The sequence below is a fragment of the Sus scrofa genome, chromosome 15 (genome assembly GCF_054392235.1).
Source record: "Sus scrofa isolate SSC_HxYL_T2T_F1_AM1 chromosome 15, Sscrofa_HxYL_maternal_Yorkshire_Landrace_v2.0, whole genome shotgun sequence".
NCBI lineage: Eukaryota > Metazoa > Chordata > Mammalia > Artiodactyla > Suidae > Sus > Sus scrofa.
This window is the reverse complement of record NC_139397.1, coordinates 30223449-30236949: the sequence shown is the minus strand read 5'-3', so window position 1 is coordinate 30236949 and position 13501 is coordinate 30223449. Positions and strand designations below refer to the sequence as shown.

The window sequence follows — 13501 nt, the reverse complement described above, 5'->3', positions numbered from 1 at the left end:
GGTAACTTCTTCGCACAATTTTTATGTGCTCATATTTATCAGCTTTTTTCTTTATGGCCTTTGGGTCTTAAGTTTTAGAAGATACGTTTCCCACTTCACAAAGTAATGTAGGGGGTTCCTGTTGTAGCTCAGTGGGTTACAAACCCGACTAGTATCCATAAGGATGCAGGTTTGATCTCTGACCTCGGTTAGTGGGTTAAGGATCCGATGTTGCCGTGAGCTATGGTGCAGGTCACAGATGAGGCTTGGATCCTGCATTGCTACGGCTGTGGTATAGGCCACCAGCTTCAGCTCCAATTTGACCCCAGCCTGGGAATTTCCATATGCCACAGGTGCAGCCTTAAAAAGCAAAAAAATAAACATAAAAACTTTACTCATGTATTCTAGCATTCCCATGGTTTCTTTTCTTTTCTTTTTTTTTTTTTTTGTAACATTTAAATCTGGTATCCAAGAAAAGGATTTAGTTCCTTTTTCCGACCTGTGGCTAACATGAAGAGCTAACCTGTGACCCTCCTCCATTTATGAAATGGTTCATCTTCCCCTTTGCCCCCACCTCGATTTGGCAGACCTCCTCTTTCATGAACTCTATTCCCATATGCATTCGGTCTCTGTCTAGGCTCTCTTTTCATTTGTTTATTTTTCTTCTTTTCTCTCTCTGCTTTGAAAGTACATTTTATAACTTTTATAACTAGCTTTATTTTAATGCTCTTTCCCCCTACAGATTTATCCTGGCTCTTTTCACAAGTTATCTCATGTAAAAGTTAAACAAAAATTTTTTTAATGTTGTCCACTCCTTCCCCCTACGAAAACAGCATTTGAATTTTGAGATTAATTTAGGTATAATTTAGAGCTTATAATACTGAGCAATTCTGCCTAAGAAATGTCTCTAATGTCAGTTTTAGCAGCATGCTTACTCCCTCTGATAAACTTCTTCCTATCAGTGGGAGAAAAATTCTTGGGCACCACATGTTTCTAACTGCCAGGTCAAGGCCTCCCCCAGCAGAGGAACATTTTGATGTCAATTTTCTACAGAAACAACAATTCAGGTAACAAATGCTTACAAGATACAACTCTTGATCAGCCTTTTAAAACTAGTGGGACACTACTCTTATTTTTTCCTAATTTTTAAAACAATTTTTCAAAAACTTTCTCCCGTATGTCTAGAAAGAATACATAAACCAAGTAAGTTTTTAAAGCGTTCCATACTCTGTCTCACTAGCACTATTCCAGGGGAATTGATAGAGACCCATCACTACTCTGAAAGGGTTTTGTGAATAAACACACAGAAGGAGCAGGTGTACTTCCTCTGCCCTGTCTCCACACATGCTTGCTAGAGACAGTGAAACATGGTCCTTTAGCCTCAAGAAGCTAATAGAGAAATACGCAGTTCCAGTGTAATGTGGTGGAGGGATAAAGGGGGATATCTACAGGCCAAGTGGAGGAAGGAGTGTTCGTCTGGCGAAATCAGGGGGGGGGGGGCCAGAGGGGAAAGTACATTATTTGAGCTGAGACTTGAAGCCTTTTTTAGAAAGAAAGGACATCTGGGCAGAAGGAATAGCATTTGCAAAGACACAAAGGAATATGGGGTAGTCAGGACTTCCAAGGAGTTCAGAAGCATCACACATTGAGAGAGAAAGAAGGGAAGCAGGCTAAACGAACCAAGATCAGTTCATATACTTGAAGATTGTCCATAAAAGTCATCCTAAAGACAGGGGAGAGGCAGAAAGGACGCACAAAGTGGCAATGGGGAGAATAAAGGATCATTCAACGGTCACTGTTTTTTATCTGTTATGGTGTCTGTGTCCCCAGGAATATGTAACATAAGCAGAAGGTCTGGGTCTGGTGGGAAAGCTCACAGCCCCAAAGGGATTGCGTGACTTCATAATTTCTGTGGAACCTGCCTTCTCCAGGAGAAACACCCCTAAAAGCTAGGACACAAGTAACAGAGCCTTTTTTAAGAAATGCAAGGTAGGCGTTCCCATCATGGCTCAGCGGAAAAGAATCTGGCTAGCATCCGTGAGGACACAGGTTTGATCCCTGGCCTTGCTCAGTGGGTTTAGGATCCGGCTTTGCCATGCTGTGGTGTAGTAGGTTGCAGACGGGACCTGGATCTGGTGTTGCTGTGGCTGTGGTGTAGGACAACCCCTGGGCTGGGAACTTCCATATGTCGAGATGCACCCCTAAAAAAAGACAAAAATAAATTAATTAAAAAAAATTTAAAAAAAAAAGGAACACAGAGTAATAGACTGGGAGGGAACTTGAAGAGAGAGGACAAGAGGTGACACTGCAGCTGATCTTTCTTTCTTTAGGGCCACACTCACGGCACAGGGAGGTTCCCAGGCTAGGTGTCAAATTGGAGCTGTAGCTGCCGGCTACATCCGCATCCACGGCAACACCAGATCCAAGACTGTCTGCGACCTCCCCCACAGCCCACGACAATGCTGGATCCTTAACCCACTGAGAGGCCAGGGATTGATTTGAACCCGCATCCTCAGGATATACTAGTCAGGTTTGTTTCTGCTGAGCTACAACGAAATCTTCTGCAGCTGATTTTTTTTTTTTTTTTTTTGCAAAGGGAAGGGATAGGTATGGTTGTTACTCATGTGTTCACCTTTAAAATCTCAGACACTTAAAACAGCTCCTTTGAGCTGAATTAAGTGGCTCACAGAACCAAGAGATGAGTTCAGTACCTACACGTTCCCACAGGAGCCACTTGCAGGGTGATCTCACGCCCAAATGAATTCCTGATTCTGGGGCAAGATGGGGATATTTCCATTTTAATCAGGGACTTGAAATCCTTCAACAAGGGTCACTTAATTTCTAACAGCGCAGAGGCTTTTACAGAGCAATCTGGTAGGAGCAGAGTGTAAGATCCTCAGTGGTCCCGGGGGTGCAAAGGCTTGCAAAGAAAGTAGGCCTAATTTGCAGAAGTGGAGGAGGTGGGAACTTGTGGGTCAGAAGGAAGAAATACGGTTCAATTCCTGTTCACCTGGTTGTGTTTCCTTTTGCTTGGAGCGCTTACAGTACTTGTAGGACAGAAATGCCACACCACAGACTCCAAGAAGCAGAAGAGCAAAGAGTACATACAGCGCCGTCTGGGCCTCTGTGGTACCCAGTGTTAGCCCCAGGAACTGAACGTCCTCCTGGCTCATGGGGCTGATGGTGGGCTCAGCACCTAGGAGAGGACAAGAAAGGGTGGTGAGTGCACCAGTACGGACACAGTTATCAGATCGCCTTTCACCTAGATCTAGCCCAAACCAGATCCTTGCACAGAGAAGCTACCAAGGTACCCAAGTGCGGGTGTGGCTGAGGTGACGGTGTGCATCATTTTCACTGAGTTAGCAGCAGCCGAGTGAAGTCATGGAGTTTTAGCTTTTAACCGTCTCTGTCAGTGATTAGAGCAGAATCTAAACTGGATAGTGGTGTCTTCATTGTGTAGTAACTTAGGCTTTTTCAGTCATTCAGCAAGTATTGGGCATCATACATTGTGCCGCGCACTGAATTCTTAAGGTCACTGTATGTGATCCTTGCACCGGCCCAGCCCTTAACCTAGCTTCTTGCCTAAGCTTGCACAGCAAGCTAGTGGGAGGGCTGCACAAGAACCTAAACCTGCTGTTCCCAGACCAGGGCCTAGTTTCTACATGCAACTTTGACCCTAAATTCTTTGTTCTATCCTCAGAATGTCTGGAGCCTTCAAAGTTCATAAATATTGGTTCAGTGACTGAAGGGGATGGACAGACAGAGATGAGGGTAATAAACTAAAGAAAACCGGTTGAGAAAGGCCCCTTCACTCCTCACCCTCTGCCTTTGCCCCCCACCCCCCGCCCCCGCCCCGAGCCACATCTCACCTTCTTGCTGGAGACAAGGGTGTGGCCCTGCCGCAGGGTCAGGGAAGCCGTTGCACCGGACTATGGAGGCGTAGAACTTGGCCGAGGCTTTGGGGATCCTTGGCAGAGAAGTGTCAGTGTAGTTTACAAAATGCAGACCAAACCTCTCTGCAAAGCCTGTGGCCCACTCAAAGTTGTCCATCAGAGTCCAAACCGTGTATCCTCGAAGGTCCACCTTGTCCTGCACAGCTGCCCAAAGACAGAGGCCCTGCATGAGCTTCCCTTATCTTCTAAGACCCCTTTCCACCAGGTTGACTGAGGCCGTGGCTGCCCACAGCCCTCCCACAGTGACCACTTGCAGGGCAAAGGGAGCTTTTCTCGGCTCTTTGAGAGAATACGTGGGAATTGTTAGCGGGTCCTCTGTGGGTGTTTCTGCAGAACTTTCTGCGTTTTTCTAGAAAAGGCTTAGCTCAGAATGAGCGTCAGGAACATGGGCTGACTAATCCTACTGGGACTTCTATGATCCTGTCTTCACATCTTGGGCTATTGGTCTTGGTGGCTGCCTTAGAGTGTCAGTGCTCTCCCCTGTAGAAAAGAAATGGCTCCTGGAAAAGATTTTAGCTGGAACAAGATTTTCTGATCTAATGGTGCCTTTTTGCTGCCCCATTGCTCACTTTCTTTTACTCAGCATTTCTTACTGTTTCCTGTCAGAGTCCCATTCCAAGTTGCTCTGCTGAGCTAAGGGTCTCAACTTTCTGCTTGGGGAACAAAAGACCCCATGGACAACCCCTCCAGCCCATTCCTCCTGGCCCTGCCCAAACTCTCCTCAGGAGGGCACTGCTGTTCAGGAACGTGGACACCAGGGTATCAAGCAGAGCCAAGGACAGGGCAGGAACCTGGTCCAGCTGTATCAGGCCACTGAGATTGCATGCTTGGGCTTAAATCCAGGAAGGAAAAATCCCAGCGTGCAACCCCAAAGAAAGGTTTAAACTCAGCAGGAGCTGGAAGCCTCATCTTTCTCACCTGGGGGCTGGTGGAAGCAGTACCACCCTGACTCCATGTTCGCAGATGTTTCCGTCCATGCAATGTGCCCACTGGAGGAAGGGGTGAGCCTGTCCTACCTTTGAGTGCCTCGTTGAGGTAACTGCGGAGATAGTAGATCCTTGCAGTGTCATTGAGGTCTGATTCTTCTCGTTGGGACACCCCGTTCTCCGTTACATAAATCGGGGGGTTGTTGTACTCCTCCTTTAACCAGTTCAGGATCCTCCGGAAGCCAAAAGGTGTCATCTTCAGCCAGAAGGAGCCAGAGTCTGGCCAAGAGCGATCTGTAATCGAGGCCACTCCCCTACAAGTTCAAACACTAAGGATTAGGTCTTCATTTGTAAATCCCAACAGGCCCTCTGCAGGAAACATCAAGCAGGATTTACATGAGGAAAAACCTCAGATTTCTGTCTAGACTTGAGGGTCAAAACTAAACCCAGAGGAGCCAAATTGCCTTGAATTCTCCTCTTTTCACTAGTTCTGGTGGCACTGCTCAAGGCTGGGGTAACTTTGGACCGCCTCCCCAAACTCTCTGTGTAGCTTTCCGCCTGCACAGAGGAATGGCCCCACTCATGGACCTGACCCTCCATGGCTCTCTGTTAAGAGACCGCACCCCACACTGGATGTGAAAGGGCTATATGTGTGGGTGTCGCTCACCACAGGTTCCCACAGGATGTGAGTGCTAGGTCTTCAGAGGCTGGGTTCCCTTGAGAAACCTGCATCTAGTCAGTGCCACACAGAGGCCACATGCACAGGTTCAGGCATCAGTATTTGGGCTGCTGTCTGTGTGGTGCTGGGGCAGATAGGCTGGGACCTGCTTCTGCTGCCCAAGACCCTGCCTCTCTCTCTGGCAATGGGCAAGGAGAGGGCGTCAGCTTGTGCCAAAGGAGTGTCACTAGGGGGACTGGGCGGGGGCGGGGGGGCAGGGGGGAGGCACAGAACCTGGAATGTCTTGAGAGTCATGCATATCAAAGAAGGACCAGCCATTTAGATATTTAACATCCAAATCCTTCAGGGAAAACTGTAGTTTTGTCAGTAGCTGGATTTATCTTGCTCAGCTGAACTGAATGTGGGGCATTTCATGAGCTGGAGCACAGGTGCCTGGACCCATGAGGCAGCAAGAGTCAAGTGGGTGCTTGAACGGGGCCCATAGGGGAGTGTTCTCGGCCCTGCTTGGCAGGCCTGACTCTGGTGGTTGCAGGACGCAGTGGTATTGTCTGCACTTGTTTTCAAAGAAAGAACCTGGACAGAGTCACACTTATTGATGCGGAAGGATGCTTGTCAGAAAAGGAACAAACAGTGTGTATACATATAATCCTGTTATTTTTCCATTAAAAGTCAACATATATATATAAATGTATAACTATATACTATATAAACTACATATAATATATAAAAAGGGAAGCACTACACCCCCGAACACACAAACACTTCTGAAATGCCACAGGAATTTCCTCCTCTGCTTTCCAATGTTTCTACTGTGAACATATATTTTTTTGCAATACAGAAATAATAGTTTAACTTTTATCTTCAATAGAATAAAAGAGATACTAGTTATTTTGAAAAATTTAGAAAAAAAATACAAGAATAGTATTTAAAATTTTTTCTGGAGTTCCCGTCGTGGCGCAGTGGTTAACGAATCTGACTAGGAACCATGAGGTTGCGGGTTCGGTCCCTGCCCTTGCTCAGTGGGTTAAGGATCCGGCGTTGCCGTGAGCTGTGGTGTAGGTTGCAGACGCGGCTCGGATCCCGCGTTGCTGTGGCTCTGGCGTAGGCCGGTGGCTGCAACTCCGATTGGACCCCTAGCCTGGGAACCTCCATATGCCGTGGGAGTGGCCCAAGAAATAGCAACAACAACAACAACAAAAGACAAAAGACCAAAAAAAAAAAAAAGAAAGAAAAGAAAAAAATAAATAAATAAAATTTTTTCTTTCATGGCCACACCTGTGGCACATGGAAGTTCCCTGGCCAGCAATCAAATCCAAGCCATAGCTGCAACCTACCCCGGATCCTTAACCTGTGCTGCACCACAGTGAGAATTCCTTAAACTTTTTTTTTCTTTCCTTTTTAGGTCCTCTGGCATATGGAAGTTCCCAGGCCAGGAATTGAATCGGAGTTACTGCTGCGGGCCTACACCACAGCCACAGCAATGCCAGATTCAAGCTTCATTTGTGACCTACGCCATAGCTCATGGCAGCACCAGATCCCTGATCCAATGAGGGAGACCAGGAATCGAACACGCATCCTCATGGATACAAGTCAGATTTGTTTCAGCTGCACCACAACAGGAACTCCTTAAATGTTTTGTAAAACTCGAAGTGTGTCTGCCTTAATGGAAAGGACCTGGGAAATCCTAGCCTGGAGTGCTATCTGACTGATAGAGGTATTTCAGGAGACAGGGCTCATTTTGCAAACTCCAGGGTACATAGCATCAGGAGCTGGTTTTCTGAGGCTGTACAGGCCTCCAAGGAAAAGGAAAGGGGCAGTTTACTGTCTTTTCCAAAAATCGATCCAGGTGCTCTTACCTGTCCGCTTCAAAGGAGGAGATGGAAGAGTCAGAGTCGAGATTGTAGGCCAGGACAGTGGTGTAGTGATTGAACCCAAAAAAGTCATAGGTGCCATTGATCCTCCTCTTCTCACTCTCTGTGAACTCGGGCAGCCTAGGTGGAAGGAACCATTAAGGGTGTGGGGCTTTGGAAGAGAATGTCCTGGGGCAGGGTCGGTGCAGGACTCTATACTCCAGTAGCTAGAGGTGACTACAGGGCAGCTAGCTGGTCAGGACCAAGGATAGACCCTGCTTCTGCTGCTAAAAGCACCAGAGCCTCCTTCTACCAGACCACAGACCTCGCTTCCCTCTGCTGTTAACAAGACCCTCTCTCTTCCTGCTGGAAATTTTTACTGTGGTTTGTTAAGGTGTGCCTCTTTTCTCCAAAGTCTACCCTTATTAGTAGGGGAAATTCTTTTACACAATAAATTGACTGAAATTTTGAGATCTGGACTCTTCTGCTCACGTGGGATCGCTGCACTTTCTTTTTAAACATCTGGTGGACCATTCTCCATGTCTCCTTAGTGAGACTTTTCTCCTGATGAACATGCACATGTGTGTGCAGCACTTCCAGGTTCTTCTCAGCCAAGTGCTGACTGACTACATGGTGCAAATTGAGAGTTGCCTAGAGAAAGCCCTTTCTAGGCGCCTGGCACTTCATCCTGACCTCTCTGCTACTGTTAACGGGGGATTAACCTTCCTTCCCGGGAGTCTGGGAAACACTGGGACAACACTAAGGCCCAGCCCCCTCACATCCCTGCTCAGGAACCAGCAGTGGCTCCTCGGGTTCTGTGGCCTCCAGGCACTCTCCAGCATGTGGCTCTGACCCTCCCACAGCTGCTGGGCCAGTCTCCCCAGTTCCAGCTGCAGGTACCCCACTCATTCCTGCCTCTGGGCCCGGGCTCACATCCACCCCCTGCCCCACTAGGATGGAAGGTCCTCTCCTCTCCAGAATGCTGGTCATGGTCAAGGCCCAGCTTAGCTGATGACCTGCCTTGCCCATGAAGTCAACTGGGTCTACCCAGCCTGCCCTCATCTCATCTGAACTCTCCTGGCATGTATCCTGCCAGGCAGGCCTGGCCCTGCCCGGGGACACAGGGATGCTCAGCAAGGTTACATCCGTGGACTGAAGTGTTCACTCGCTTCTTGGAGTCGGGGGTTGACAGGTCACGCCTTGTGGCTCAGTGGGGCTTGCCCTAACCAGGCCAGCCCACGTGTGTTCTGTAAGGGCAGGAACAGATGATTTCATCCTCGCAGCTGGGCCGCATAAGACTCAAAGGCTGTGTTAGGACGCGTTGCCTTTTGAATTCCTTTTAGCCTCCCCTTCTTCTGGACACATGAGCAAGCTTGGAGCTTGTGGGTATAGTCCCAGGAGGCCAGGTTACTGCCTGCCCTGCCCTTCCCCACACCTCTAATCCCAGCTGGACGGCCCTGAAACCGAGCATGGGCTCTGCAGTCGGGCAGCCTGCTTCCACATCCCAGCTCCATCACCTAAGCGCTGGCTGATCTTGCCCTGATCTATGTGCTTCAGCTCACGCATCCTTAATTAGGAGAAGTGCCAGTGGGAGACGGATGAATGCTAGCTGTTGCTGACGTGGCCATCACTTCCTTGACAGGAGGTAGGATGACTCTGGTGCAAACCCTTGCCGCCTGGTGGCCACATGACAAAAAGCACCCGGAGAGACAACAAGTCACTCATTGCTTCCCACACGGACTCCTGAGGTGATGAGATAGGATGGCTGGGCAGGGGGGAATTTGTCGTTGGAGTGAGGTAATGGGTTTCTAAGAAGTGAGGGCCCTAGAGGGGATTTCCTGGCCATTCTGAAGAGGAATAACAATAAAAAAGCAACTGCCTTCTGTCTCAACAGCCTGTCAGAGCAGTGCCAGGTCCTGAGCTAAGAGCTTCACATACACACTCAGGCTGAATCTTCCCAGCAAGCAAGGAAGCTCAGAGCAATAGTAACTTGCCCAAGTCCCGCCTCTCTGACCCCAAGAGCCACACTCTGGGTACTCTGCCATCCACCCAGGAGCCTCAGTTGGGCACCACACAGGCTGCTTCCTCCCGACCCTCTCACGGCTGAGGGTGTGGCGCCACGACCTACCGAGACTCGTTGAGGCCCGCGGCCAAGCTCCTGTCCCGGATCCGTGTCTTCATCACCTCGGGGTAATCTCCATTCTTGAAAATAGGATTCGAGAACCATCCTCCCATAAACTGTGGGTGGGGTTAGAGGGACAGTCAGGCTTGGCCTTAAGAGGCTCCTCCAGGAGACAGCAGCCTCCTTGCTCAGGAGTCACCGACCCCAGGACCCCTTCTCCCCAACCCAGGCTTAACGTCGCAGCACTTCTGTGGCTGTTCCCCTGTTGCCGCTTAAATGCCCACGGGTCTTTTCGCTCTGCTGGGAGCTCACTGTGGGAGGGCTGTGTTCTCAACCACTGCAGCTTGAGGGACATGAACAGAACCAAGCCCGGGCCCTGTGCTTGACAGTGCTGCCTGGAAGCCTGGAGGAGGGTCCCGCAGAAGAGGGGGAATCCAAGCCTCCAGGACCTGATTCCCTCTCTTACCACAGAGCCGGTCCTCCCCTGCCTTCACGCTCAGGGCCCACCAGAACCTTCTGGGGAGGGCAGAGGGGCAAGACTCCTTGACTGCCCAGGTAGAAGATGATTCTTCACGGGCTCTGGATTCGCCAGGTCTAAGGGGGGGAACTTTCCAGTCAGTTTTTCTTGAATGATGTCTAGGCCATCCTTACCCTTAGTGGGTACAGGTGGCACCCAAGTGCTGTGATGTTCTGGCCCTGACAGGCTTCTCCGTCTCCCCACATCCACCGCTCACCTGCTGGCCGCTGCCTGAAAGGTGGGGTGAGGGCTGCCTTCCATTCGCAGTCAGAGATGAGGCTTGGAACACACTTGCTCTGGTAAAAGAGGCTGCAGTGCACTCTGGGCTAAGAAATTGTTTCTCTCTGTGGCGTCTGATTTTACTAGGGGATGTGTGTACCAGAGTCCTGGGCTGCAGTATCACAGTTCGCCAGCAAGCTGTGATAAGGACACTACGGCCTAACCTTTCGTGAGGTTTGTTTTGATTTCAGACAGGGAATTATTGCTCTGATTCACCAGTTCTGTGAGTCTGAAATGAAGGAATGGATTAATTTTGTTCCAAGGCTTTGCCCCCAGCTGGCGAGCAAAGAGGGATCTTAAGCTTTTGTTTGCCCTTATTAATTTGACCCCCTTTGTCAAGTTCCCTTGTGAAGAATTTGGGAAACCAAGGCCACTGGTGTCCTTTGAGCATAACACAATCTGTGGGCTCCTCCTCAGAGCCACAAGTGGGGACCAGTCTGGAGAGAAAGACCCCTGCCTTTCATTCTTGACCCCGAGATACCAGAGAGGGTGACTTCCAACCCCTTCAGAGACACTAGCAGGATCCAGGGAAAAGCTATGCCACCAAGAGTGCTGCTGGTTTTCCTTTCTCTCTCCTCTTTCAGGGACCCAGACTGAAATAAGGCTGAGCCATGTTGTTGGCACCTGCTTACCTGTGTCTCTTCTTCCTAGGAGCAAAATGCCATGACCAACAGTGACATGCCCTTAACATTAAACAATGGAATTAGAAATTAGGGTCTCTGTTGGGTGTCAAAGAACCTAAAGCTCCCTATTTAAGGAATCAGGCAGAGAAAATAAAATTAGATGGTGACACCTGGAGGTGATATGACACTGCAGCCCAATTCTCTCTCTCTCTCTTTTTTTGCCATTTCTGGGGCCACTTCCGCAGCATATGGAGGTTCCCAGGCTAGGGGTCTAATTGGAGCTATAGCCACCAGCCTATGCCAGAGCCACAGCAAAGCAGGATCTGAGCCGCGTCTGCAACCTACACCACAGTTCATGGCAATGCTGGATCCTTAACCCACTGAGCAAGGCAAGGGATCGAACCCACAACCCCATGGTTCCCTGTCAGATTTGTTAACCACTGAGCCACGACAGGAACTCCAGCCCAACTCTCTGAAGCTACTATTGTCAAACTACAGACTGAAGAGATAGAATTCTCTTATTTAGCTTCAGACCAATGTTGCATCCAGTAAGAACTACATGTATAATAACCTTTTAAGACTTTAAAGAAAACTCAACCCCAATGAACTTTCATCATAGCAAACCTATGAGGTAGTTAGGTCACCTCCCTTTCAAAGATGAAAAGACTACGGTACAAAAGCATTACAGGATATCCCCAAGTTCACAAAATCAGGTAATAACAAAACAGCACCTAAATCCTAAATCCTTCCCTTGCAATCTCATTGTACCTCATTTTGATTATGATGCAAGGGGGAAAAGAGCAAGAGTAAAAACAGTGCCCAGATGCAAAGCAGACCTGAACGTATCTCCTGGCTGCCTCCACATCCTCCTGGTTGGAAGGGTCTCTAGGCTCAGCCCAGTCGCTGTTGATGGTGATAGAAATCACGCCACCTTGACTGGCGCGGTACACATCATTGTACAGATGCCAGGCCTCAGCATGAGCCTTGATTAGGTTGTGGCCAACAATGTAGGGGGCAGTGCCAGGCCTAGAGGAGATTCCTGGAAACATACACAAGATGTCGGTGAAGAATGAGTGTGGCCAAGAATATCACTTTCTTCCCATGAATGGACTCCGCATATTTGGGAGAAGGACTGTAGATTTGGGCTTAAGGAAGACTGGAATCCTAATCCCAACTCCACTTCTGACTAGCTGGCTGTGTAACTTTGGGTGAATAAGCCAGACTTTCAGCAATTAAAAGAGCTCTTGTGAGACAAAAATGAAGTCATGTGTGCAAATCGCCCAGCCTTACAGTGTCTGGCAAAGACAAGGCACTTGATAGATGTTGGTTTCTGTACCCCTCACCCAAAGAGCGGCTCATCTGTCCCAGGCAAAGTACCCAGAAGAGTGTGGGCCTCAGAAGGTGACATGCTGGCACTTCTCGGGCACCCACAGTGAAGGTAAGTATCAGAGAGTACAGCTGATGCAAGCAGCTGACACAGAGATTCCTTGAGACCAAATGTTGTGAGAGAGGCTGCCTCTCATTTGCTGAAGGAACAGAATACCAAAGCGCCAATCAAGGACCAGCGGGAGATACGTCTGGTAACGAGTCAGAACAGATCTCCCCATGGCTCTTTACAGCGTTTACTCATAATCCCAAGGGATCACGTACATCAATACAAATTTATTCTCTAAGGCTCAGAACCAGAGAAAAGGAAAATTCAAGGGTTCTCAGGGGAGGAGTACAGGTCCACAGGCCTTTATTCAAAATGCTTAGGGTCTGATGTATTTTGGAATTAAAAGGTTTTTAGTCTTAGAAAAGGAATACGTTGCATATACCGTATTTACACGTTGCCCAGCAGGGCCCAGGACAACTCTCCGTAATTAAGGAGACCAGTATGTCTGTAGCAGAACTTTTGAATGTTCACACTAAGAGGGATGGCAACCTCACAGTGGTTCCAGTCAGGTTAAGCCCAGGTCACCCAATCAAATACTGGGAACTGTACAGTCTGATGAACTGTCCCTTCCTGTATTGATTAGCCTGCATCCTTGGTATCAGGGAACTTCCCATCTGAGGCAGCAGAAGCATAGAGACAAAAAGAAAATGAAACCATCTGGAGGTCTTGATATGGGAAGTTCATGTTCAGCAAAACTGGTATCAGAAGAGGAAACCTCTGCCACCTCCTAAGTGGGAGGCAGGGATTCTGAAGCACTGCTTTGAGGTTTTTATGGCCTCCTCCTCCTCCAGGGCAACCTGGATTTCATATCTTGTTGGTGCTAAAAACACCAGACTCCAAATTGCTGACATGTAGGCTTTGGGACCTTTACCTGGAGCAAATGTTCCAGAACCGTAGCCTTGCTGAGCCACAACAAAGGGCTCATTCAGTGTGATCCAAAACTTCACCTTGTCCCCTAGCCTCTGGAAAAGCACATCTGCATACTCCTTAAACCGCTGCACAATGGTCTCATTCTCCCAGCCTCCAACATCCTGAAGTGCCTGGGGCAGGTCCCAGTGGTAAATGGTCACCTGTGAAAAAGCACAATCGGCATTTCCATCAGTGATGCTGTATGTGCCAGCATACTGCTACTGCTTAC

General features: G+C 48.7%; 1 protein-coding gene across 2 annotated transcripts in view; it reads right to left on the bottom strand.

The window, feature by feature from the left end:
• Positions 1–2761: 2761 nt before the first annotated feature.
• Positions 2762–13501, bottom strand: part of LOC100625897 (lactase/phlorizin hydrolase) — a 58056-nt gene continuing 47316 nt past the window's right edge. For both annotated transcript variants that reach the window (XM_021076419.2, XM_085001325.1), the window contains exons 11-17: positions 13235–13433; positions 11765–11967; positions 9516–9625; positions 7394–7528; positions 4949–5172; positions 3849–4076; positions 2762–3175 (exon numbers count right to left, since the gene is read on the bottom strand). In XM_021076419.2, coding sequence (XP_020932078.2) covers positions 2955–3175; positions 3849–4076; positions 4949–5172; positions 7394–7528; positions 9516–9625; positions 11765–11967; positions 13235–13433 — 1320 coding nt within the window. In that variant the 3' untranslated portion in view covers positions 2762–2954. The remainder of the gene's footprint in view (positions 3176–3848; positions 4077–4948; positions 5173–7393; positions 7529–9515; positions 9626–11764; positions 11968–13234; positions 13434–13501) is intronic.